We start from the raw sequence: 26,535 nt of genomic DNA on the forward strand, positions 1-26,535 counted from the left end.
AGATCGTGTTTCTGCTCTGTTTCTGGAACTTATTATACTTCATTAAAAATGAATGAGAGACGGGTGTAAGGTGTTGTGAATTGGGAGGCTTTGTTTTGTGCATGCTGCTGTTTTTTCTGTCCTGCTGCTGTAAGGGGGCAGTGGTATTCTCAACTGTTTTTCATCGCTTGGAGTATTGCTGATCTTTTTTTCTTTGTTTTTTTTGTGTGAATTTTAACCCTACTATGACCTATTTTTTTAAAGAAGTCTGGTCTGGTTCAGTTGGGTTGTGATATGATTGCTTTCCTTGTTGGTGGTGTGTTTTGATTGTCTATAATGTTTTTGCTATTAATCCCCCTTTCCACTGCTTTGTTCCCAAGGATAAAAAGTTGTCAGTTAGGTCTGATTCACAGTCCAAAGTGTCTGATGTTGATCTCATTGTACATTAATATTACAATTGATTATTGGAATAAAACAAGATTTAATGACAGCCAGCTGTATCTTTATTATGCTGTAGATCTTTCTGTCTGATTGTATTTATTTAGGTTGGAATTGGAAAGTAGGGTTGCCACCTTTTTAACTGGCAAAAACTTGACAATTTGCCAGCACCGCCTCCATTTTCAGATGCATTTACACATAAAGTTGAAGTCGGAAGCTTACATACACTTAGGTTGACATCATGGGAAAATCAAAAGAAATCAGCCAAGACCTCAGAAAAAAATGGTATACCTCCACAAGTCTGGTTCATCCTTGGTAGCAATTTCCAAACATCTGAAGGTACCACGTTCATCTGTACAAACAATAGTACGCAAGTATAAACACCATGGGACCACGCAGCCGTCATACCGATCAGGAAGGAGACATGTTCTGTCTCCTATAGATGAACGTACTTTGGTGCGAAAAGTGCAAATCAATCCCAGAACAGCAGCAAAGGACCTTGTGAAGATGCTGGAGGAAACAGGTACAYAAGTATCTATATCCACAGTAAAACAAGTTATTTWATTTTTTATTTTATTTAACCTTTATTTAACCAGGTAAGCTAGTTGAGAACAAGTTCTCATTTACAACTGCGACCTGGCCAAGATAAAGCAAAGCAGTGCGACACAAACAACAACACAGAGTTACACATGGAATAAACAAGCGTACAGTCAATAACACAATAGAAAAAAATGCAGTCTATATACAGTGTGTGCAAATGGCATGAGGTGGTAAGGCAATAAATAGGCCATGGTAGCGAAGTAATTACAGTTTAGCAAATTAACACTGGAGTGATAGATGAGCAGATGATGATGTGCAAGTAGAAAAACTGGTGTGCAAAAGAGCAGAAAAGTAAATAAAAACAATATGGGGATGAGTTAGGTAGATTGGGTGGGCTATTTACAGATGGGCTATGTACAGCTGCATCGATCGGTTAGCTGCTCAGATAACTGATGTTTAAAGTTAGTGAGGGAAATATAAGTCTCCAGCTTCAGCGATTTTTGCAATTCGTTCCAGTCATTGGCAGCAGAGAACTGGAAGGAAAGGCGGCCAAAGTAGGTGTTGGCTTTGGGGAAGACCAGTGAGATATACCTGCTGGAGCGTGTGCTACAGGTGGGTGTTGTTATCGTGACCAGTGAGCTGAGATAAGGTGGAGCGTTACCTAGCATAGACTTATAGATGACCTGGAGCCAGTGGGTCTGGTGACAAATATGTAGCGAGGGCCAGCCGACTAGAGCATACAGGTCGCAGTGGTGGGTGGTATAAGGGGCTTTGGTAACAAAACAGATGGCACTGATAGACTGCATCCAGTTTGCTGAGCAGAGTATTGGAAGCTATTTTGTAGATGACATCGCCGAAGTCGAGGATCGGTAGGATAGTCAGTTTTACGAGGGTAAGTTTGGCYGCGTGAGTGAAGGAGGCTTTGTTACGAAATAGAAAGCCGATTCTAGATTTGATTTTGGATTGGAGATGTTTAATATGAGTCTGGAAGGAGAGTTTACAGTCTTGCCAGAGCGAGGAGGCCTACAGAAAGAAATAAAAGCTGAAATAAATCATTCTCTCTACTATTATTCTGACATTTCATGTTCTTAAAATAAAGTGGTGATCCTAACTGACCTAAGTCAGGGGATTTTTACTAGGATTAAATGTCAGGAATTGGGAAACTGATTTTAAATGTATTTGTCTAAGGTGTATGGAAACTTCCCACTTCAGCTGTATTTCTTCTTATTTCAGATTGAATGTTGGGTGTTATTTAAACATTTGACCATGATGCTGAGGCAGAAATCGAATGGTCTGAGTGAAAGACAAACGTTTTCATTATTCAATGAAAACGAATGGTAAAACACTTTCCCACCCCTTGACGTCAGCTCAGTATATTGCTGATCCTGAATGGTACTATTGAAGACACTAGGGGATGGGATGAGTCTTGATATCTCAATAATACAGAGAGGCTTTTAACGCATGTGACAGTGTAATGAGAAATGTTTTGTCTCCCTTTAACTTCTCTAGGATATGTGGGACGCTAACGTCCAACTTGGCCAAAATACAGAAAAAATGTAGCGCGCCAAATTCAAATACATTACTATAAAAATCTAAGACACCAAATTAAAGCTGTACATGTTGTGAATCCAGCCAACATGTCTGATTTCAAAAAGGATTTACGGGGAAAGCACACCAAACAATTATGTTAGCTCAGTACATAGCCACAGAAAAACACAGCCATTTTCCCAGCAAAATATAGTAGTAACAAAAAGCAGAAATAGAGATAAAATGAATCACTAACCTTTGAACATCTTCATCAGATGACACTCATATGACATCATGTTACACAATACATTTATTTTTTGTTCGATAATGTGCATATTTATATCCACAAATCTCGGTTTACATTGGCACCATGTTCAGAAATGCCTCCAAAATATCCGGAGTAATTACAGAGAGCCACTTCAAATAACAGAAATACTCATCATAAACTTTGATGAAAGATACATGTTTTACATATAATTAAAGATGCACTTGTTCTTAATGCAACCGCTGTGTCAGATTTTTTTTTTTTATTACGTAAAAAGCACACCATGCAATAATCTGAGACGGCGCTCAGATTTAACAACATTTCTCCGCCATGTTGGAGTCAACAGAAATTACATCATAAATATTCCCTTTGATTATCTTCATCAGAATGCAGTGCCAGGAATCCTAGTTCCACAATAAATCGTTGTTTTGTTCGATAATGTCCATTACTTATGTCCAATTAGCTAATTTTGCTAGCATGTGTAGTACACATGTCCAAACGCTCGTGCAGATGCAGGCAAACGTCGGACGAAAACTTAAAAAAGTTATATTACAAGTCGAATAAACTGGTCAAACTTAGTAGAGAATCAATCTTCAGGATGTTGTTATCATATATATCCAATAACGTTCCAACCGGAGCATTCTTTTCAGTCTCTATAAGTAATGGAACGCATGACGATATCATGAGGAAAGTGCGTGACCAAGAACTGGAACTCTGCCAGACCACTGACTCAAAAACCTRGCATCCGGTCCCTCAACACAGCATAAGCTTCATTCCACGTTCTACTGACTGTTGACATCTAGTGGAAGGCGTAGGAAGTGCAAACAGATCCATATATTACAGGGAATTGAATAGGCGATGACTTTAACCTCTCTGGGATAGGCGGGACGCTTGCGTCCCACTTGGCCAATAGCCAGGGAAAATGCAGAGCGCCAAATTCAAATAAAATGATATAAAAATCAAACTTTCATTAAATCACACATGTAAGATACCAAATTAAAGCTACACTCGTTGTGAATCCAGCCAACATGTCAGATTTCAAAAAGGCTTTTCCCGCGAAAGCATAAGATGCTATTATCTGATGATAGCACAACAGTAAACAAAGAGAGTGTAGCATATTTCAACCCTGCAGGCTCAACACAAAACGCAGAAATAAAATATAAATCATGCCTTACCTTTGACGAGCTTCTTTTGTTGGCACTCCAATATGTCCCATAAACATCACAAATGGTCCTTTTGTTCGATTAATTCCGTCCATATATATCCAAAATGTTAATTTATTTGGCGCGTTTGATCCAGAAAAAAACAGCTTCCAATTTGCGCAACGTCACTACAAAATATCTAAAACATTACCTCTAAACTTTGCCAAAACATTTCAAACTACTTTTGTAATACAACGTTAGGTATTTTTAAATCGATCAAATTGAAGACGGGTCTATCTGTTTTCAATACAGGAGGACAACAAACTAATGCTACTTTTCTAGTCTTGCGCAACTCTCAAACAGTACACATAACGTTACACTGATTCCAGATGGCTGTTCTTCGTCATTGCAAAAAGGAATTACCTCAACCAATTTCCAAAGACTGGTGACATCCAGTGGAAGCGGTAGGAACTTGAAAACAAGTCACTTAGAAATCTAGTATCCCAATGAATGAAAACTCATTGAACAGACAGTGACCTAAAAAAAAGAAATCTGAATGGTTAGTCCTCTGGGTTTTGCCTGCTACATAAGTTCTGTTATACTCACAGACATGATTCAAACAGTTTTAGAAACTTCAGTGTTTTCTATCCAAATCTACTAATAATATGCATATCTTATATTCTGGGGATGAGCAGAAGGAAGTTGAAATTGGGCACGCTATTTATCCAAAAGTGAAAATGCTGCCCCCTATCCTAGAGTAGTTAACATCGACCACTCTCAGAATTCTCACTTCCTGTTTTRTTCTCAGGTTTTTTCCTGCCATATGAGTTCTGTTATACTCACAGACATCATTCAAACAGTTTTAGAAGCTTCAGAGTGTTTTCTATCCAATGGTAATAATAATATGCATATATTAGCATCTGGGACAGAGTAGGAGGCAGTTCACTATGGGCACCCAATTCATCCAAAAGTGAAAATGCTGCCCCCTATATCAAAGAAGTTAAAGTGTAATGTTACAGTAGCATAGAAGACAAAGTCGCTGCTGTGGAGTACTGTGTCATGTTTGTTCAAGGGTTCAATCCATTGAATTTTCCTCACTCTACAACTAAGCGATCTCCAAAGTCCTTTGAAATGCAGAGTTAAAAGTAAGGTGCTCGGTTGAAATACCTTTTGGAATTCCCTTGCGTTTTATCATTGCAAAATGGTTGCCATAGAAACACTGGTCGGTCACCTTTTGTGGCCCCTAACAAATCTCATATGTGCAGTTATTTCATGATTGATGTTGTTGTATTTTAAACAGCTTATCCTATACTGTAGATTGTAACTGCATAAGTGAGGTGTCCTGATGCATTTTACCTTTACATTTGTCATTTAGCAGAAGCTCTTATCCAGAGCGATGTACAGTTGCATTCATCTTAAGATACTGTAGCTAGGTGGGACAAAKACATATCACATTCATATTCAGTACATTTTTCCTCAATAATGTAGCTTTCAGCAAAGTCAGAGCTAGTAAGGGGGGGTAAGTCAAGTGTGAGTGTTAGTTCACAAGAGACCAGAGGTGGCAGAATGGAGTGCTTGGGTCGGGGTGTAGGGTTTGAGCATAGCCTGAAGGTAGGGAGGGGCAGCTCTTCTTGCTGCTCTGTAGGCAAGTGGATTTGAGCTTRGACTGGAAGCCAGTGGAATGTGCAGAGGAGTGGGGTGACATGGGAGAACTACAACATCCAGTCAACCACTTGATTCAGAAGCCCTTCGCACCGGGTAGGCAAAGTGTTCCCATTTTTAATCATTTAATTTGTCTAAAAATACATACTCTGCCTACCCGGCGGACAGGGAGATCGGGTAGCTCGATTCACTGTTCCAACAGCTTCCACGACAGTGAAGTTTGACACTACCCTACGTGAGATGTCATGACTTTTAAAACCATGATGAGAGACTTACAAAGAATACAGCAAAGAGCTGTTGTTTTTATGAGTGTGTTTCTGTCTATGTTTTTATTCAGAACTGTCAACACTGTTTTTATTCAACACTATTACAAAACTAAATGTGCTTCTCCCAACTTCCACTTGCACTGCATCTGCAATGAATGAGTAGCCAAGTGTATCGATAGCCCTGCATTTGTATTATTATTAGCAGCTTGTCGTGTCTATTATAATATCAATTAATACTTCACTTTCTCTGGTCAAAGGAACAACATGAATTTGTGCATGAGGCAGATGCGGTGCGACTTGAGTTTCGCCATCAGGTAGAAGATGGTGTCCCCTCGCTCTGGTCAGTCTCACCGGAGGAAAGGAAGGAGAGAGCAGGGACCATGAGAGGTGGACCGTCTGCTACTTTCTCTCCCTCCACTGAGGATAATGCTGTGTTCAAAACAACTGGGAACTCGGAAATCTCAGATTTCAGTGCYTTCATTACAACTGGGAACTCGGGGGGGAAAAACGAGATCTAACTGGGGGAAATAATTTTGAAAGTTCGGGCATCTTTCTAGAGCTCTGACTTTCCGACCCGAAGATCAATGACGTCCGGATTTTACCKATTTTTACAGAGTTCCCAGTTGTCTTGAAAGCACCATGACCATCAGATGCAGGTACCCCCTGTCCAGTAAAATAAAAAAGCAAATTATTTTCTAATTATTTAAATGTATGCATAGCTGTGCCTCACAAGTGCTACACCAACTGATCGATTTTGTTATCAAAGCTCGAGTTTTGAAATATAATATGGTCTGAGAAGAACAATATTGGCGGTATAGGCATATAGCCAATATGCTGTAATAATGTATTAGGCCTACTGCACAAACCTAATTCCTACACAACAGGTTTTTTTAGGTTAATGTTACATTTAKGTCATGTTTATTAAAGTATCTGAGTGGTAGATTTGGGCTTMCTTTTTGACTGCTCAAGTGATCTTGACTCAGAAAAGGTTGGTGATCACTGTTGTAGAGCATGAACCTGCAGAAGCAAGTCACTGCTTTGATGTTTGCAGAGAATGACAGGGTGTTGTCCAGGGTCGCGCCAAGATTCTTTGCACTCTAGGAGGGGGACACTGTGGAGTTGTCATCCGTAATGGAGAGGTCTTGGCGTGGGCAGGCCTTCCCCGGGAGGAAGAGCAGCTCCGTCTTCTCTAGGTTGAGCTTGAGGTGTTGGGCCGATATCCATGCTGAGATATCTGCCAGGCACGCAGAGATGCGTGTCACCACCTGGGTGTCAGAATGGGGTAAGGAGAAAAGTTGTTGCGTGCCATCAGCATAGCAATGATAGGACAGACCATGTGAGGATATGATGGAGCCGAGTGACTTGGTGTATACAGAGAGGAGGAGAGGGCCTAGAACTGAACCCTGGGGGACACCAGTAGTGTAAATACGTGGTGCAGACACAGATCCTTTCCACGTCGCCTGGTAAGAGCGGCCTGCGAGGTAGTGTGCAGAGCCTGAGACCCCTGTCCTGAGAGGGTAGAGAGAAAGATCTGATGGTTTCACGGTGTCAAAGGCGGCAGATAGATCTAGGAGGATGAGAACAGAGGAGAGAAAGTCAGCTTTGGCAGTCAGGAGAGCCTCCCTGACACAGAGGAGAGCAGTCTTGGTTGAGTGACCAGTCTTGAAGCCTGACTGGTTACCGTCAAGAAGATCATTCTGAGAAAGATTGTGAGAGAGTTGGTCAGAGACAGCACACTCAAGTGTTTTGGTAATAAAAGAAAGGGATACTGGTCTGTCTTTGACATCAGAGGGGTCAAGTGTTGGTTTCTTTAGGAGGCAAGCGACTCTGGCCATTTTGAAGTCGGGGGAGATGCAGCCAGGGGTCAGGGATGAGTTGAGGAAGGAAGTGAGCAATGGGAGGTCTCCAGAGATCTGGAGAAGGGAGGAGGGGATGAGTTACAGAGGAATAAAAGGGAGTGAAAGGATGATAGGTCGTCCGGAAGTTTAGTTTTCCTCCATTTTCGCTCAGCTGCCCACAMCCCTGTTCTCGCTCGCATTAAGTAATTCAGCCACTTAGGAGGGGAGGGCCGAGCCAGCCAAGATGCGGATAGGTAGGAGAGTAGGGTCGAAAAGGCAGAATCAGGAGATGGGAGGAAGAAGGATTTAGCAGAAGGGAGTGAAGAGGAGAGAGTAGTGGGAGAAAGAGAGCGAAGATTGTGACTGCGCATGACCATCTGGGTAGGGGCTGAGTTCGCTAGGGTTGGAGGAGAGGGAGACAGAAAAGGAAACAAAGTAGTGATCAGAGACCCAGAGGGGGGTTGCGGTGAGATTAGTAGGTGAACAGCCTGTAGTAAAGATGAGGCATAGAAACCGTAAATTACTTGGTAACAGGAAATACATTTATTTGACAGAATTAAAAAGTAATTTTGGACTGACCAATGAAGCTTCAAATACATTAAACTTAAAAGTTACATGTCACAAAATCTTGGACAACCTTAAGATAATCTTATTTGAGTCAGAAAAGGATGTTCATGTGATAGGGATGATATACAAAACTTTGCAGATTGCAGAAAGCATATCCAACTGACAATCTCTTAAAAATATATATATAAACTATTGGAACCAAGACTTAGAAAGAAATGATGTTGGCACAATATGGAGGGAAAGTTGGAGCATAACTAATGAAATTCCACTTAAGAAAAATGTACGCTTAATCCAGTATAAGCTAATGTATAGAATATATTATACAAGAAACAAAATGGTTTGTCGAGATCGGTGTGGAAGAACTTGACTGGCCTGCACAGAGCCCTGACCTCAACCCAATCGAACACCTTTGGTATGAATTAGAACGCCGACTGCGAGCCAGGCCTATTCGCCCAACATCAGTGCCTGACCTCACTAATGCTCTTGTGAATGAATGGAAGCAAGAACCCGCAACAATGTTCCAACATCTAGTGGAAAGCCTTCCCAGAAGAGTGGAGGCTGTTATAGCAGCAAAGGGGGAACCAACTCCATATTAATGCCCATGATATTGGAATGAGATGTTCAACGAGCAGGTCATGTAGTGTAGATGGCCCAAGCTAGCAAAATTTGGCCCAAGCTAGCAAAAAACAGATTTAGACAAAATTATACTTCAAGAGTCCTCTAGCTATAAAATGAAGCACCGTTAGTACCTGCAGATAATGCATATTACAGCATGTCCACTGGTGGTTAACTGCATCAACGTAAAAGAGATGCATAATTTAGCTCACAAACAAAACAACATAGAACCATGAAAAATGTGCTAATCTCTAATCTAAAGCCCAAAAAATCAGCTACCATTATGCCAGATGTGATATGCACGTTGCAATAAGAAAAATGACTCGCTGCTCTTCCAACTATTTATTGTTTCTGCAGTGAGAATTTACCATCTTCAGATAATTATTTTGTAACTTATTTGCAGATAATCGTTGTTTGAAGCTCAACAAGCAGTAGTAGAAGTWTGCAAATCAGGGACCCAAATGAACGGTTCTTTCACCGATGTGATTCGGTTCCCAAAAAGAGCACTTGTAAAAGAGCTGTTCGTTTGCGAARGACCCATCACTGTTTACTCTCCCGATTTAATAATGAAAGACATATTTCATATATTATAAATGCTAGAAAGTCAGCCGTCAAGGATGTGGAGAGAGAGCTTCAAGTGCACCTTGCCACGGATAGCTTTCTGATGATGCCTCATTCACTGCATGTCTCATTCACTGCATGCCCTGCTCGTTTCATCTCTATAATCATCTGCTACCACAGAAAACTGGAATGACCCCGCTTAAATTAAAGTGAAGAAATGAAAACATATATCAGTATTCCCACCTGGATAAATGGATATGTATAGTACAGTGCATTGCTGTTCAATTTACAGCATGACACTCTATTTGACATAAAGAGTTGAGCGTTATTTATTAACACTCTACAGAGCCCCTTTAACCATGTATCCCACTGTGAATGAACATGTAGGATCCCCCCAACAGTTCACTGTGCAGCGAGAGGGGGGGGCTCTGAAAGCCTGTAACTGTCATTCTGGGTTCAGGTTGATGACCCATCTATGAGTTTTTAATCTGACTCTAAAATAATGTGCTTGTGTGTATCTTTGCTCTGTAAATAGGCCCGGCTGTTATCCTCTCAATTATTCATATGAAAGGCAATATATAAGCTTTATTTGATGGTTTACTTTCCGTCATCATACAGTAAGTACTGTATGTGATAGCTGCATTCTGGGGCTGATGTACAAATGTTCTCCTATATGATCTTGAGCCTTTCTGTCACAATCGATACTGTAGGGAAAATGGGACAGGGTAATTTACATGCACTATTTCATTGAGAATTGGAAACCTGTTTAGTTGGGGGAATTTCTGCAGCGAGAGCATCCCTTATAGGAGATATTCAAATTGACTGTGGTTATATGGATACTGAAAAATACATGTCACAATGCATTCATTTATTGTGGATGTGAATAAACCACCTAGACAACAGCAGAGGAAGAGTCAAAACAGATGAACCCTGTTCATGTCCCCGTTAGTTCAACACTGAGAGGATATTAACCAGTGTAATCAGTCTTGATTAGGAAATGGACTCTCGGAATATTGATCACAGTGGAGATGGAATCTTGCAATTAGTAACGTTACAGCTGGTCAATGGCCTCAAAACTCCTCAACATTGAGTTTGTGGATGTCTGAGATGGCAATTCATCTTATATTATTTTGTCTGAGAAATAATGCAGAGACTCAGTAGTATATGAGATTATTCAGCATGTTTCTTTTTCAACAATGTGATTTTCTGTTACGAGTGGTCATCATGTCACCTTTCCAATTACATTTGAAGGTGTCTTTCTGTCTTGTGTTGTGCTTTAAAAAGGATTGCTTGGATCAGCAGGTTATCACAAAAGTCTAAAACTCAATTCAGAGAGGTGGCAGTGGTCATTGCTTTTGTCACTTCCAGTGGTGTGATTTTTCGTAGGTGCAGGACAGAAGATAAGTTGTCTGGACGATTTATGTGGTGCTCTTTCAAGGGTTGTGGGCAGAAGAAAATTATCCAAAAAACATATAGATTTCAGACTGACTTCTGTGAGGTGTTTCGACTGCACAAGCTATTAATCAGCAATGAGTCAGAGATTCAGACTGTGATTATTGATGCCTTGTTGAAGCCGAAGGAACATTTATGGAAAATGTTAATATAACCCAATATCTTATAAGTAGGTAGCTACAAATGTACTATTATAGACAGTATGAATAGAGTATTGAGAGCAGCTCACTAGAATATGTCTCATTATTTACACAAAGTTTGCTCACCAACCAATGCTCCATTGAGGTTTGTCCTTGAGAGAATCCTTTTTGTGTCTTGAGGAAAATGTGGAGTATTCATGTTGAATGGCTTTAGAAGAATTTGTTTTGCACAGCATGATAAAGGACTTCCAATGTGTTTCCTTGATCTAAAAGGCTGGGAAATGAAGATTGGGTTTGTGCAATTTATCTCTTGCAGACACCCTATAAGAAGTTAGTTACAGTATACTTTATTCTGAAGTATTGAGGGACATTTCAATTATGCACTGAAAACATTATGGAATGCATAGGTACAATAACAAGGAACCAAAGTGCTACTCAAGTCATGTAGGTTGGTACTATGCGCGCCAGCTCTGTTCAAAAAMACTTTGTTTAGTCCCTGCCCTCACCTATTCAAACAGGTTGGTATGTTAACAAAGGCCCTGTGACCTCCCAGTGAAAACCCTTTACACATGGTGTTTGTATTTCTTTGAACCCACTTCACCAGGGAGCAGCCGTGTGGCTCTGAGCTTGGAAGGTCTTGCCTCGCTCCGCCTGTTATATCTGAAGACTCCTCAACCACGTGACTCTGGAATGCTCCTAATGCATTATTCAAGTGCACACAGCCACCCTTGAGCAGAGGGTCTTAAGAATATGTACACCAGAGAGGAGTACACATTTACACACCCCACCTAAGGCCATTCAACTTGGGGAGGAGTCTCCACAGGGTTTGATGGGGCATCTCTGCCTCAGCGACAGTATCTACAGTTTCATCGGAGAGCATTATTCATGTATGACTGGCTGTTTGTGAGATGAGCAGCGGCTGGGCAGAGGCACTGGCAGAGTGAGGCGTGTCAGCCGCGAGCCACAGAGACCGGAGAGGATGGAGCCCACATTAATTCACACTGTAAACAGCCCAGCCTTCTCTCTCTTGCTCTCTCGCCCCCCCCCCTTAACCTCCCACTTTAACATTATTACTATGCAATTTCTGTCTCTCCGGTTTTCCTGCTGCTCAACCTCCCCGCCGTCCCCGGAGTGTAGTGGGATCTATCTGTCGGGGTGGTTACAAGCTTTCTGTCTTGTCTCTGATTGACCCTGCTTAGTGAGATGGGTACTCTCCTCGCTTTTATAACGACAGTAGGTAACACGGCTTTATACAATATAGATATCAATAAAATAACGCTGGAGAGCTCTGCTCAGTCAGCTGAGGTCATGTAACCAACCAGGGTTATCCATACGATCTGTCACAAATGATGATTGAGTGGAGTAATAGGAGAAGTTTTCCCGTCTTTACAGTGAATGAATGGCTCTGGTCAGCCTCAGAACTAACTAGGCATGACCATACATCTGGCCCCATGGTTTTTAGAACACCTGCTGTCACATTAGGGGAGAGGCTGCTGTGTCTGTTTGCATTGGACGTTTCACCTGTATGTTCTCAGCACTTCGGTTTGACATTGACATGTCATTAGGTGTATAAATTGGTACAAAAAAAAACATGTCATAAGGATACCTTACTGAGAGGAGTGCAAAAACATGTCATAAGGATACCTTACTGAGATGGAGTGCAAAAACATGTCATAAGGATACCTTACTGAGAGGAGTGCAAAAACATGTCATAAGGATACCTTACTGAGAGGAGTGCAAAAAACATGTGATCAGAAGACTATAAAAAAGCCCATTGGCATTACTGTCAGGAACCAAAAGACAATGACGCTCCTCTTGCCATGTTCTCCCAAGGGACCTGTCGGGAAAGAGGAGGTGTAGATTTTTCTCCCTTTCAACCCTTTTGGCATTGATGGACATTTAATAAATGTGTTCTCTCTGCAAATGTCCCTTTTGTGAGAGTCTGACTGTGTCACGTTATAGCCCCCCATTTCATCTTCCCTGGAATAGGGCTGAGCCTTTAAAACACCATCACATTGTAGTCTAACCAAACTTACCAGCTGATATCACTCTGCTCTGATAATAGAAAGAGACTAGATAAATCACATAAAGAGAACACAATGCAGGTATCGAATTTACTCTGGATGACGACTGCACTGCCGGCATTTTCTGCAGGAATCTATGGCTGCCTGTCCAGGGATCATTTGCCATGGTTAATTTAGTTGGCGCTCAGTGGATATTTCAACCGAGTACTCACAGCACCACCAAGAGGGAGACAAGCACCGTACAGCATCAGAACAAAGCGGCTCCTATTTCTCTGATCATTCTGCTCTCGTGCTCCTATCCTCCTTGTCTCTGCTCACACTCATGCTGGAGATGAGTGATGCTGTCTAATTCCCCAGTGAAACAACAGCAACACACCACATGCATGCAGAGACTTGAATAGAGAATGTGTTGTGAAGGAGGAGCCCTACTTGTGTTTATTGTTCTTTGAGTGGCTGCAGCAGTCTGGGGGTCTGCACTGCAGTCTGCAGATGGGGGAGTTACAGTACCTACTAACTGAAGGCTGAGCTCACAGTGACACATATCTATATCAATATATATATATATATATATATAGTTACAGATTTAGGATCTTAACTTGATTATAATTAATGGTCATTTGTGTAGGGGTTGATGCATTTTCCATAAGGGAAAATCAGGTGGAAATTACAAACTTCAGAAGTCTTTTTAAACCTCTAATACACTACAAGTTTTACATGTCCTGCTTTGCTGGAAAGTGCAACTGCATCAGGGGGATCAAATGAAGTCCTACATCTGTACAGGGAGACAAGCCATTAGTCCCCACACTGTAACCTCTGGCTGGCTAAAACTGATTAACTCTGGTAATTACAGTAGTTTTTTGTCCTGGGTTAGTGTGTTTTTACTTCCACATGTGGCCGTCTATTCGTTGAATTAGTCATTTAAAAAACATGTAAGCTATTAGAACATTTCCTTTTACAGTGTCCTTAGCTTGGGGATTTCACATAGTACTCCATGTAATGCTTTTGTATGTGTTTCATTCACACTAACAGTAGTGTGTGTGCTGTTTTCCAGAGCCGACCATTATAACAACGGCACCGTCCACACTGGACGTGACTGTAGGAGAGAGCATCGTGCTGCCGTGTCAGGTGACTCATGACCCGTCTCTTAAGCTCATGTTCACCTGGTTCTTCAACGAGCAGCTGATCCACTTTGGCAACCACGGCGGATACTTTGAAAAAGTGGGCGGTGTAAGTGCATAAGCCTCTGAATATTCCCTCCCGATTCCAAGAACCTGCGGGGCGATCAAGGCTCCCATTTATAATCAAAGTGTCATGTCTGAGAAATGGTGCCGTAGTACCAGGCTTTTACACCATGCTTGTCAGGAGCACTGCAATGCATAATGAATAGGAAGAAACACACATCTTTACTACACTGTGTTGGAGATTGCTTATATTTTATTTATGCCACTGCTCTCCCATGAAAAAAAATAAATAATTGTAATTAAAGAGACAGATTTTTCAACCCCCTTCAGAAATGTCACTGAGAAAGGTCAAAGGGTGAAGCTGGTGATACATTGGAACATTGATACTATTTCCCTTCCTTTAGTATAAGTGAGGTCGTAAAAGAGAAGGGTATCTGCAGTGCAGAGAATGTTTGGATCATGTGTATTAATGGGCTGAAAATGTGCTGCACGTAGTTTATTTTGAAATGACATATACATTACACGTTCCCCACCCCTCCGTAAAACCTACCAAGCTCAAAACTCTTATCGTCTTTCATTTACATTTTACGGTAACAACAAAACACTTAAAATAGCCTTGTTTAGCTCCCCTGTCTGAAGAAGAGTGATGATAAACATTGTTCCAGTAGTGATTAGTGGAGACATGTACAGTATATGGTCAGGTTGTCATGTTTTTTATTATATTTTTAAATCTTAATTACGTTTTCCTTTTGCCATGATAAATGACATCACGATAAATGACACCATCTCTAGAGTTAAATACATTTGTACACTGTTTCATTGAAACGTCATGGATCCCTGTAATGATGCAGCAGCTTTTTCCACATCCAATTTAACACTGGTCCTGACTCCACTCAGTGGTGGGCTGATTAAATGATAGTGGGATTAGAAACAAAATGAAAATAACTTGAGAACTTAGGCTATTAAGCTTTGCTTGATCATTGAAATAATGAGGCCACTCTTCTACAGCTAAAATCAGCACATTTGTATGAATACATTTGTGTAATTATTATGATTAAATGTAAGTACTCTGCCTGTCTCACATTTCTAGGTATGCCCATCACCCTTTTAGAACCTGTAAAAAGATAATAGTTTAAACCCTAGAATTATAATACAATAATAAGCATACGAAGACCATGAATAGGTATTTGAAATATTTTTTTCTGCTCACATATTGTTTTAATTACATATATTAAAATGTTACTACAGTATATTAATCGTGTGTGTGTGTGTGTGTGTGTGTGTGTGTGTGTGTGTGTGTGTGTGTGTGTGTGCATATTTGTTCATGTGTGTGTTGCATGTTAGCAGCATTCCGCTGGGGACATCATGATTCGGAACATCCAGCTGAGACATGCAGGGAAGTACACCTGTGCAGTGCAGACCAAGGTGGACAGCATCTCCATCGCAGCAGACCTGGTGGTCAGAGGTGTCTATACAGGACAAGCAATATTTCATGAAAGATACTTTTATTTATGCTATCAATGATTGGTATTTACTAATTATGTTATAAATGCTTATTTCATATGATAAAGCATCAAGCAAATGTTAACACTGTCACACATTCAATACGGGTTGAAAAACCTTGTCGCCGGGAAAAACCTTGTAAACCTCACAGAAGTCAGTGAAAAGCCATCCTCGTGTCCTTGAAAGGTAATTGAAGGTCATAGCAATAGAAAATGCAATTTGCTAGGCAACACTCCCACTCAAATAGTTTTGGGTCACTTGATTGGTTCAGTTATCCATGGCAACATACCTACTGGGTACATAACTTAAAAGCATCTCTGACATGTATTGGGGTGCACAATCATGGATTGATTTAAAAACCAAAAGAAGAATCTGGAAATTCATTCTAAAACTAATGTGTTCTCTCCATCTGGTCTTGGTCAGTACCCATGCTGCAACATTCTGTATGTATTTTTCAGTTGACCAATGGCGTTCTTGGGACCAGACAGGAGAGCATTACAGTAGTCAAGCCTGCTTGGAATAAAAGCATAGATGAGTCTCTGTATCAGCCTGAGAGCGAAACGGCCACACCTTGGCAATGTTCATTGCCCCTGAATTAAAATGTGCGGCTAGATTCTCTCTGTGCTTTGACTCCAACAATAAGTACCTTGGTCTTGTCTTGATTTAGCTGGAGGAAGTTGTGAGCCATCCAAGTATTTAAATCACGAATACAGTCTAACAATGTATCCGTGGAGCTAGAATCCTCTGGTGAAACATAAAGCAGTCTGTGTTTATTTTCCATTGTCTTGGGCATGCCTCTAATTGTGATGTGAAGGCATCATACTCTGAGAAAATAACATTGAATCTAATGAGATAGAAAGGCTCCCTGCGGTTTGCTCACCAAACTGATTTTGCCAGCTGTACTCCCACTGCTGAAGGTGGACAGTGATCAGGACACCACTGTTCCCTGCTCTGCCTTTATCACAATCCTCTCTCTTTCTCGCGCGCTCTCTCTCGCGCTCTCTCTCGCGCTCTCTCTCGCACTCTCCATCTCTCGCTCTCACACTCTCTCTCTCTGCCTCTCTCTTTCCCTTTCCTCACTGTCTCTCCCTCCCTCTCTTTCCCCCACACCTCTCTCTGAACACCCCCCTCTCTCTGGCTCCCTGCCTGGTTGTGCCCCATATCTGCAGGTCCCCCAGGCCCACCTACCAGCATCCATGTAGAAGAAATCAGTGACACCACAGCCTCTCTCTCCTGGAGACCGGGGCCTGATAATCACAGTCCAATTACCACATACACTATCCAGGCCAGGACACCCTTCTCCCTGGGCTGGCAGGCTGTCACCACAGGTAGGCTCTCCAACCAGCCATTGCCTCATCAAAGTGTTATATAGGGGTCTGATCTCCATTTTCTCTTCTCCCCTGTGAGAATATATATAGGCCTGTGAGTGATTTTACTTTGATGCCAAATGGCACTCGATTGTTCAGTGACCGGGTTGACTGCAGTTTTACTTGACTGCAGGGTTTTTTGAAACATATATTTCTGACTTACAGTGAAGGGAGCTATTTGATAGCATAGAAAAGTGCCCCATACGAAAGTTTGGATGCCGGATCTCTATATCTTAGAGCTGGGACGATAAACAAAAAAAGATCCATACCGATCACTCATCGCAGGCATTTTGCTGATATCGTTCATTACGATAAGTAGCCTATACTAGAGAAATGTGAAGTTGAAATGAAATAAGTTTGCTAATGGGTGATTTTTAATGGGACAATTGATGGCTACAACCATAGTAGTACTTTAAAGGATCATTTAAAAAAAACTGTGGTGCACTTATCGTTCTATTTATCATTATTACGTAAATTCAGGTAATTTATAGCAATATTGGTCCATATCACCCAGTTCTACTATATCATCTACAATAGAACAGGGTGTAGGTCCATATCACCCAGTTCTACTATATCATCTACAATAGAACAAGGGTTAATCGCATGCATGGTGCTGGGGGCGGCAGTAGCCTAGTGGTTAGATGGAGGTAGCCTATTGGTTAGAGGGGGGCGGCAGGTAGCCTATTGGTTAGAGGGGGCGGCAGGTAGCCTATTGGTTAGAGGGCGGCGGCAGGTAGCCTATTGGTTAGAGGGGGGCGGCAGGTAGCCTATTGGTTAGAGGGGGGCGGCAGGTAGCCTATTGGTTAGAGGGGGGGGCAGGTAGGCTAGCGGTTAGAGGGGGGAGGCAGGTGGCCTAGTGGTTAGAGAGGGAGGCCTAGTGGTTAGAGGAGGGAGGCAGGTAGCCTAGTGGTTAGAGGCAGGTGGCCTAGTGGTTAGAGGCAGGTGGCCTAGTGGTTAGAGGCAGGTTGGGCCTAGTGGGTTAGAGGCAGGTAGGCTAGTGGTTAGAGGCAGGTAGGCTAGTGGTTAAAGAGTGCAGGTTAGGTCTAGTGGTTAGAGGCAGGTAGTCTAGTGGTTAGAGGCAGGTAGTCTAGTGTTTAGAGGGGGGAGGCAGGTGGCCTAGTGGTTAGAGGAGGGAGGCCTAGTGGTTAGAGGAGGGAGGCAGGTAGCCTAGTGGTTAGAGCGTTGGGCAGGAACCGAAAGATTGCTGGATCGAATCCCTGAGCTGACAATGTAAAAATCTGTCGTTCTGCCCCTGAACAAGGCAGTTAACCCACTGTTCCCCGGTAGGTCCTCATTTGTAAATAAGAATTTGATCTTAACTGACTTGTCTAGTTAAATAAAGTTACATGGTTGGTACTGTTCTAATTATTTTGTGCAGAAGCCTGTTAGTTTGGGGAGTTGCCTTTATGATCCAGACAAACAGAGCTCTACGTATGAGCAAACGTGGAAACCAAGTGAACTCCACCCTTGAGGTGTGCGTGTGTGTGTGTGCGCGCGTGTGAGTACAACATGTGTCCTTCTGACTGATTAGTCCCCAGCACCTGTGGAGTGTGCTCAGTGGGCCTGTCAGCCTAGAGGACACTCTCCTGCTACCTGCTTCATTCTGAGGGGAGGGGGCTGTTTTGTTTTGTGCCAGTTCCTGAGGTGGTGGGGGGCCGCAGTCTGACAGCTACAGTAATAGACCTGAGCCCCTGGGTGGAATATGAGTTCAGAGTCCTGGCAAGCAATGCCATTGGGACCGGGGAGCCCAGCAAACCATCCAAACAAGCAAGGACAAAGGAGACATGTATGTACTGTTTTCATGGATCCGTTCAATTCTGCATGTTTTCTGTGTTTCTTATGTGAGTGTACTTGCCATTTAGTTGGTCTGGTATGGTGGAAAGCTATTTCAATGTAAAAAAGAAAAATCTTATCCGAATGTGTTATTATCATGTTATCATTGATGGCTGGTGTCAACTGACTTGAGCAGGATAAAAATTACCCTCTGTTTCCCCAGCTCCGAAGGTCACACCAGCTAATGTGAGCGGAGGTGGAGGCAGTCGCTCAGAATTAGTCATCACTTGGGAGGTAAGCAAGCCGCCTGCTTCCATACTCCCTCACACGTGGAGGGGAAGGCAGACGTCATTATTCTCTAAGGAATCGGGCCGTTGTTGCATTAATAACAGCAGGCAGGCTTAAAGTATGGCATTTCATTTTTAAGAACAGAGAAGCAATAACTGCTGCTGTCACCCTGGGGAGAGAAAAATGACTTTGCGGTTTTAATAATATAATTAAACAGAATGGTTCTTCACAAAGTCACAAGCAACTTTTCAAAGATTTTGTTTTACTTATCTTTTTTTATATGAAGCTTCCTTCTTAATCAGTCCCGTTTTGAAGACTCATATTTATTCCAGCTGCTTGAAAATCATCCACTGCTGTGAAAGTTTTGCTGAATGGCTATTGAATGCTGGTTTCAATTTGAGAGTTAAAATCAAGTCTAACTTCGACATGAACAAAGTTCTAACACAGTTCTACATACTACACAATAGCTATGACTCTGTCAATGTCTTTCTTTTCCCAAGTGTTATAAAATAAAATGCCCTTTATATAACCATCTTTAGAGGAGTGTTGACTTAAACAATAAAAGTCAGTCCCCAGAAATATATGAAATATGATGTGCTTTCAGTCTTAACAAGCTGTCATGCTGAGGGCGAGTTATTATGGACGGCTGTGTGTGTTCACTACTTGTGCACCAGCTTTAATGTGTGTGTGTGTGTGTGTTTTCTTGCAGCCTGTTCCTGAGGAGCTGCAGAACGGAGGAGGGTTTGGCTATGTGGTGGCCTTCAGACCGTCCGGAGCCACAGGCTGGATGCAGGCTGCCGTGCCCTCATCAGAAGCCTCCAAATATGTCTTTAAGAACGAGAGCATCCAGCCCTTCTCCCCCTTCCAAGTGAAGGTTGGAGTGTACAACAACGAAGGGGAAGGCCCATTCGGACCCGTCATCACCATCTACTCTGCAGAGGAAGGTTGGTAAAGAATAATGTCATGTCAGTCTGAGACGCAGAGAAGCAGCAGTGCGTTTAAAGGCCAATGGAGAGGCGTCTCTGGACTGTTTATCCCCGGTCATTACAGTGATCTTTTAGCACATGCACTTCTATCTACATCTGCAGATGGTTGGTTCCTACTTTTGCTGCTGGTTCTGGTCCTCTCTCTGTACCGCTGATGAAAGAGATGGACCCACTTTAAGGGTCATCAAAGCCTGCAATACTTTTAAACTAATTAAAAGTATGTTTTTCATTAACCCAGAGCCTGGCAGAGCGCCCACCAGGATCCGTGCCAAGAGTCTGTCTGCGTCTGAGATTGAGGTTTCATGGAAAGCCCTGCCTTGGAACACCAGCAAGAGAAGAGTTCTAGGCTATGAGGTAAGTCAAGTTACGTGTGTGTGTGTGTGTGTGTGTGTGTGTGTGTGTGTGTGTGTGTGTGTGTGTGGTGTGTGTGTGTGTGTGTGTGTGTGTGTGTGTGTGTGTGTGTGTGTGTGTGTGTGTGGGTGTGTGTGTGTGTCAGGGCGTGCACAGAACTTTCAGGGGCAGGTGCATAAATAAAGGGTGCCCCCCCTTCCACCGACTTGAAAAAAGAAGCTACTTTCATAAGCAAGTTCAGTGCCTCCTAAAGACATGACTGATATGGGGAAAAGATGGTGGGCTATCAGCTGATTGTTGATGATAATTGTTTTGTTGATTGTGATTTATCTTCAATGCTTTTATTTAACTTATAATATGAATAATCTTCTAACTCATGATATATGGCTAGAGTCTAGACCAGGGCTCTTCAACCCTGTTCCTGGAGAGAGACGTCTAGACCAGGGCTCTTCAACCTTGTTCCTGGAGAGCTACCCTCCTGTAAGGTTTTCAATTCAACCCCAGTTGTAATCAATCTTATTCAGCTTATCAACCAGCTACTGTAATTATTAGAATCAGGTGGGCTAAATTAGAGGTGGAGCTAAAGCCTACAGGAGGGTAGCTCTCCAGGAACAGGGTTGGAGAGCCCCGGTCTAGACGTCTCTCTCCAGGAACAGGGTTGGAGAGCCCCGGTCTAGACGTCTCTCTCCAGGAACAGGGTTGGAGAGCCCCGGTCTAGAGTCTCTCTCCAGGAACAGGGTTGGAGAGCCCCGGTCTAGACGTCTCTCCAGGAACAGGGTTGGAGAGCCCCGGTCTAGACGTCTCTCTCCAGGAACAGGGTTGGAGAGCCCCGGTCTAGACGTCTCTCTCCAGGAACAGGGTTGGAGAGCCCGGTCTAGACGTCTCTCTCCAGGAACAGGGTTGGAGAGCCCCGGTCTAGACGTCTCTCTCCAGGAACAGGGTTGGAGAGCCCCGGTCTAGACGTCTCTCTCCAGGAACAGGGTTGGAGAGCCCCGGTCTAGACGTCTCTCTCCAGGAACAGGGTTTGGAGAGCCCCGTCTAGACGTCTCTTCCAGGAACAGGGTTGGAGAGCCCCGAAGACGTCTCTCTCCAGGAACGGGTTGGAGGCCCTGGTCTAGACTACCAGTGTTGCTGCTGCCCTGAAACACGTGCAACTCCTGATTTGAAGAAGGGATGGAGTTGGGTCAGAGGGTCGTAGATGCAGCCGTTCCTCTCTGTCTTTCTGCCTCTCTCTGCTGCGCATATCAACCAACCTGACCGAATATTGATGATGATGTAAATCAAGTGTTATCAAGTGTTAATCAAATGTTATGCTGCAGCTGCTGTGGCAGTACTGTTATAACTTTCTACACACACTCGACCGGTGACCGCTTCTCAAGCCATTCATATTTGCATACCGAGTGCGTGCATTCTCCATACAGGGCAGACTGGGAAACAGACAACGTGCGAGCTTTGTACTGGGCAGACCAACAGGCCACAACGTGCGAGCTTTGTACTGGGCAGACCAACAGGCACAACGTGCGAGCTTTGTACTGGGCAGACCAACAGGCAACAACCAACCAAAGGGGAAAAAAAGAGCACTTGGCAGGTGGTAGACAAAGCTCATGCACATTGGCTATCTCAGATCTAATAGCTTGTTATGTGTAATGGTCCAGCCTCTCTCTCTGCTCTCTCTCTCTCTCTTCTCCTCTTCTCTCTCTCTCTCTCTCTCTCTCTCCTCTCTTCTCTTTCTCTTCTCTTCTTCTCTCCTTTCTCTTTTTCTTCTCTCTCTCCTTTTCTCTTTTTCTTCTCTCTCTCTCTCTCTCTCTCTTCTTCTCTCTTCTCTCTCTCTCTTCTCTCTTTTTTCTCTCTCTTTCTCTCTCTTTTCTCTCTCTTTCTCTTTCCTCTCTTTGGTTGGTGCGCCTCTGTTGTGCTGTGCTGTCTCAGTTGTTGTTGCTAACTATACTGATGTATTCTAACAGTTCTAAATGATGAATGCACCAGGAGACATGGGGATGTTTAGCCTATAAACCAACACAGTATTGTAGGTATAAAAAAAAACTGTGGCTTGTGGTCTGTTAGTTGATTGTAATTAATCTTAGTCAGCCTTCAAGCTACATAACAATTCCATTTTCATCATGGATGCCATAAATACTGGATAAATTAGTGTTTTAAGCCAATTCCGCCTATTTTTCATTCATTCCCGGGTATTGCCAAACAAGTAACTTGGAATCTTAATGCCAATTAACTGAGACCTGAATGTTGCACTCATGAGACCAACTTTAAAGAATCAGGGAAGTAGGGCCTGAAGCAAAAGAACTGGCTTCCTGTGGTTTGTGCATCTATCTACCCGTTAAACCGACTAGCCGAGGGTAAGACATCCAGATATAGGTTTGTTTCTGTCAACCTCGCCAGTCATCGTACTCGCACGATGGACAAGCCAAATCGGGGTATGGTGTCATCCAGAAAAATCTGAAAGAATCAGCTGGTTATCAACTGGGCACAGCTGGAGCAACATTTTGCGACATGTGATCCTTTTCTCTTTTTAAAGAACACCCACAAATTTTACCTAACAGTTACCAACCAGAACTCCCCTCAACATCCCATGGCTAAGTAAACCAGACCAAAGAACCTCTTAACTCCCATCATGGAAAGCGAAATTACCTGTGCATGTAAGTGAGTGTGAACACACATACAAGACAATGCTGTTTTATACCAATTTACTGACAGTTACTCACTCTAGTTTCCAGTTTTACATTTTGTCCTCTGGTCAGTTTAATCTAAGTGTCTGGCACCTATAATGCCGTTATCTCCTCGTCTATCTGTCTCTAAGGGGAGTTTGAGGTATCTGTGGGAGAAAGAGGAGAAGAGGTGGGAGGAGGCAGCCATGTCCAGAGGACGAGTAAGGCTCAACCAAGGTACTTGATCAAGTCCGAAGATCCGAGAGATGGGGGTAGATAGGAGTAACACCTTTACTATTGATATATCTACATTTTAGTGAGAGCGTTGAACAAGCAATCGGGAAGCCCTGGGATTTCAGGATCTTGGGGGGGCCATCCTATGTGTCACTGTACATTAATGTCATCTTCTGCTTATTCATGTCTGTATTGTATTCGCATTTCTTGACCAAAGAAAACCACGTGAGGCATGGCAAGCCCTGCCTTAAAAGAAGACGGTTGTCCTTCACATGACTTGACCTTATTGGAGATTGTCATTGTGGATTCTGTCATCCCTAACAGTATCTTGTCCCTCAGGGCACTGGCCCTCCAGTAATTTGAGGATACCAGCCTCCCAGTAGTAAAGGGGATGATGCGAAGTCACATCCTGAATTCCAAGATAATATAACCTTGAATCTCTGGGAGCAAGTTCAATGGCCAGAGCATAAGTGGAATATAAATGAGATCAGATAGGAATCTACTGGCTACACAGTATAGGAAGCATTTAGTGCGTCAACGGGCAGAATAAGTATGAGGTCAGTGAGATCATACACAATGCCATCATAGTCGATAATATCGCAATATCTGACCTAGTTCTTAACTAATTTATCTGATTTCATATTTTAGATTTTGTGGCCTGTGCTTATCTCTGGGAGTAGGAAAATACCTAAGCCCCGACTACACTATTTGAGTTTAAGTTTAGGAAAGTGAATAGTGGCAGATCTGTTGCCTATAATGAGTTTCTCCCAGGTGACCTTTCAATTTTGACTTTGTGATTTGCTTTCTAGTGGATACCAAATAAAAAAAAAAAAAAAAAACTTAGAAGCATAGACTAAAGAACAATATGGATTTAGTTAGAAAATATGCCTAGTTGAGTCAGGTTTCGTCTCGCCGGTGACCCTTTTATTTACCTGGTGGTCCCGTCCCTAGGTGCTACTATCATAGCGTAGGAATCCTGACTATATTGACACAGACCGCCCTAGGTGTCTAGTGGAAAAACCAACCCACAGTTCGGGTAGAGAGTCGTGGCAGCTTCCACCCAGAAACTTGACCGTACTAGAGGGATGCAGGAGTAATGTACTAACATCATGCCAGATAACGCATTTGGGGAAGAAAGAGGTAAGGAGGGGACCATGCAGGTAGCAGACAGATCACATCCCCAGAATACCAGGTGCCAGGGTGTCAATTATGTGGATCTGCTACCCCATCAACGAGCTCATCATGATCTTCAACCTGGTGTTGCCCTTAGAAGCTAGTGCCAATACTGGTTTATTGTCATGACTAGGGTACCTCATCTGTGTAATTTTTTGATGGCCCACTAAGCACTGACTTCTAAAAGGATACAGATATGGAGAGTGGGGAACGATTGGTACAACACACAAATAATCTAATCAGGCCAGCAGATCCAATTGATGATCGCTTGCCGGAAACATTGCCCTTTAAAGATGCTGTCAAATGCGGATTGATCGGATTTGAATCGCGGGCGCTAAATACATTTTAGTAATTCAAAGACAATGTATGTTAAAGTAGTGCCAAGGTTTGAAATGTCACACAAAGCATATTGAGAGCATGAAAAATCCTTCAACAATGATTGCCAACAACGGGCTGTCTTGTCTTTTTATGCGGGGTAAAAGCGGACAGACTAACAAAGACCCATTTTTTATTTTTTCATGATATTTTCAGGTCCTCTATATGGCATATTGGCGCGGCGACCAGGTCTCTTAGCTTTAATCAGCGCCCTTCAGTATCACATAGCTTGATCATTTCACTGGAGCCTGCGGAACATACGATATGACAAAGGCGCATACCAGTGAACCATATGCGAGTCTGATGCGGAGAGCATCTCACACGGAACACAAACACCCTCCGCCTGGTGTAAATCAAGGAGGGTCCGAGGTTGTAGAGTATAGTTGGTTAGTAGGGTCTAGGAGGAGCGTTAGCAGGGACTGGTAGTGGAAACAGTCATGTCGAGATGAGAAGTGAAAGAGAAAGGGCCTTGTGCTCGCTGCAACAGCCCTCTGCCTGATGGCCGGCGCCGAAGAGACAGGCACATTCTCACGGCTGTATGTTTGAGCCTCTGTTGTACCTTGCTTGTTTGTATCTTTAGTTGCTATATAAAGTCAGGCTGGGGAATTTTCATTAAAATGTTCTTATATATGCATCTTTGTCATGATAGTCTATTATTATTAGCTTTTATAGATTTATTTCTTATTTTGAAAACCGATTCATATATTAGGACACTGGGGCTTTGTTAGAAGAAGGCATGGGTGTAGCTTGAGAGTTCCATGTGTTAGGTGACTCACATAGCTTATACTTTTGCGAGATACCATTTTTTAAGTTTCGTTTGTTGGAAATGAGCACTTTTGTTGTCTAAAGTGAAGTAAGCATTTTGCTGGTGTCCAATAAATTATAGAGCCTGTAACGTGTAGGATTTCATAGAGTGCGAGACCACACCATTATGGACCAGTTAAGATTGTTCAGATGTATCTCTTCTCCTAGAAACGTTAGGAATGGGTTACCGGGTGAGGACCACTTCACCGAAATTATGTGGTGGGTATGGCTTAAACGCTGATTAGTTTTTATATATTTTATTTTATTAGGTCCATAAAACATTGCAGTCTGATGTGTCCTGAGGGAAAAATTGACTGAAACAAATAATGTGACATATACATTTTTTAACAAGGTAGAGTAGTGACGTTATGCACCCTCACTTTGGTTTGGGAGGAGGGTCCCATGGCGGTCCTGCATGTTCTCAAACCGTTGATACGGCATGCTTACTATTGCAATGGTGACGTATTGGACCTGCTCCATGATGGCATTTTAGCTAAACGGTTTTCAGATGCTTCTCAGTCAGTTTACGCCTATGTGATCTACTTCTGTATCGCTATTCTAGGATCATTTCAATCCTCTGTTCAGCTGCGTATGTTTTTTCATCTCTGTATGGCTATCTATTCTATTGATCCACCCTCAGCATTAGCCATGGTGTCTACTCAGTAGTCTATCTTATCCTCATCGCTCTCAAGTTAGTCCATGTGTCTACTCGTAGCTATTCTATTCAGTGCCTCTGTTAGCCATTGTGTCTACCTCTGTATGCTTATTTATATTCATTTCCTCTCAGTTAGCAGTGTCTATCTGTAGCTATTTCTATTCATATG

At 42.7% G+C, this 26,535-nt stretch overlaps 1 protein-coding gene across 3 annotated transcripts in view; it reads left to right on the plus strand.

The window, feature by feature from the left end:
* LOC111969579 (contactin-4-like) overlaps positions 1-26,535 on the plus strand; it is a 259,803-nt gene that overhangs the window by 220,493 nt on the left and 12,775 nt on the right. For 2 of the 3 annotated variants that reach the window (XM_023995756.1, XM_023995757.1), the window contains exons 13-19: positions 14,068-14,243; positions 15,542-15,662; positions 16,870-17,028; positions 18,704-18,853; positions 19,064-19,134; positions 19,838-20,072; positions 20,353-20,468. In XM_023995756.1, the coding sequence (XP_023851524.1) occupies positions 14,068-14,243; positions 15,542-15,662; positions 16,870-17,028; positions 18,704-18,853; positions 19,064-19,134; positions 19,838-20,072; positions 20,353-20,468 (1,028 nt within the window). The remainder of the gene's footprint in view (positions 1-14,067; positions 14,244-15,541; positions 15,663-16,869; positions 17,029-18,703; positions 18,854-19,063; positions 19,135-19,837; positions 20,073-20,352; positions 20,469-26,535) is intronic. The other variant, XM_023995759.2, reaches the window with a different exon arrangement.

Source organism: Salvelinus sp. IW2-2015, linkage group LG1 (assembly GCF_002910315.2).
Source record: "Salvelinus sp. IW2-2015 linkage group LG1, ASM291031v2, whole genome shotgun sequence".
Lineage (NCBI taxonomy): Eukaryota > Metazoa > Chordata > Actinopteri > Salmoniformes > Salmonidae > Salvelinus > Salvelinus sp. IW2-2015.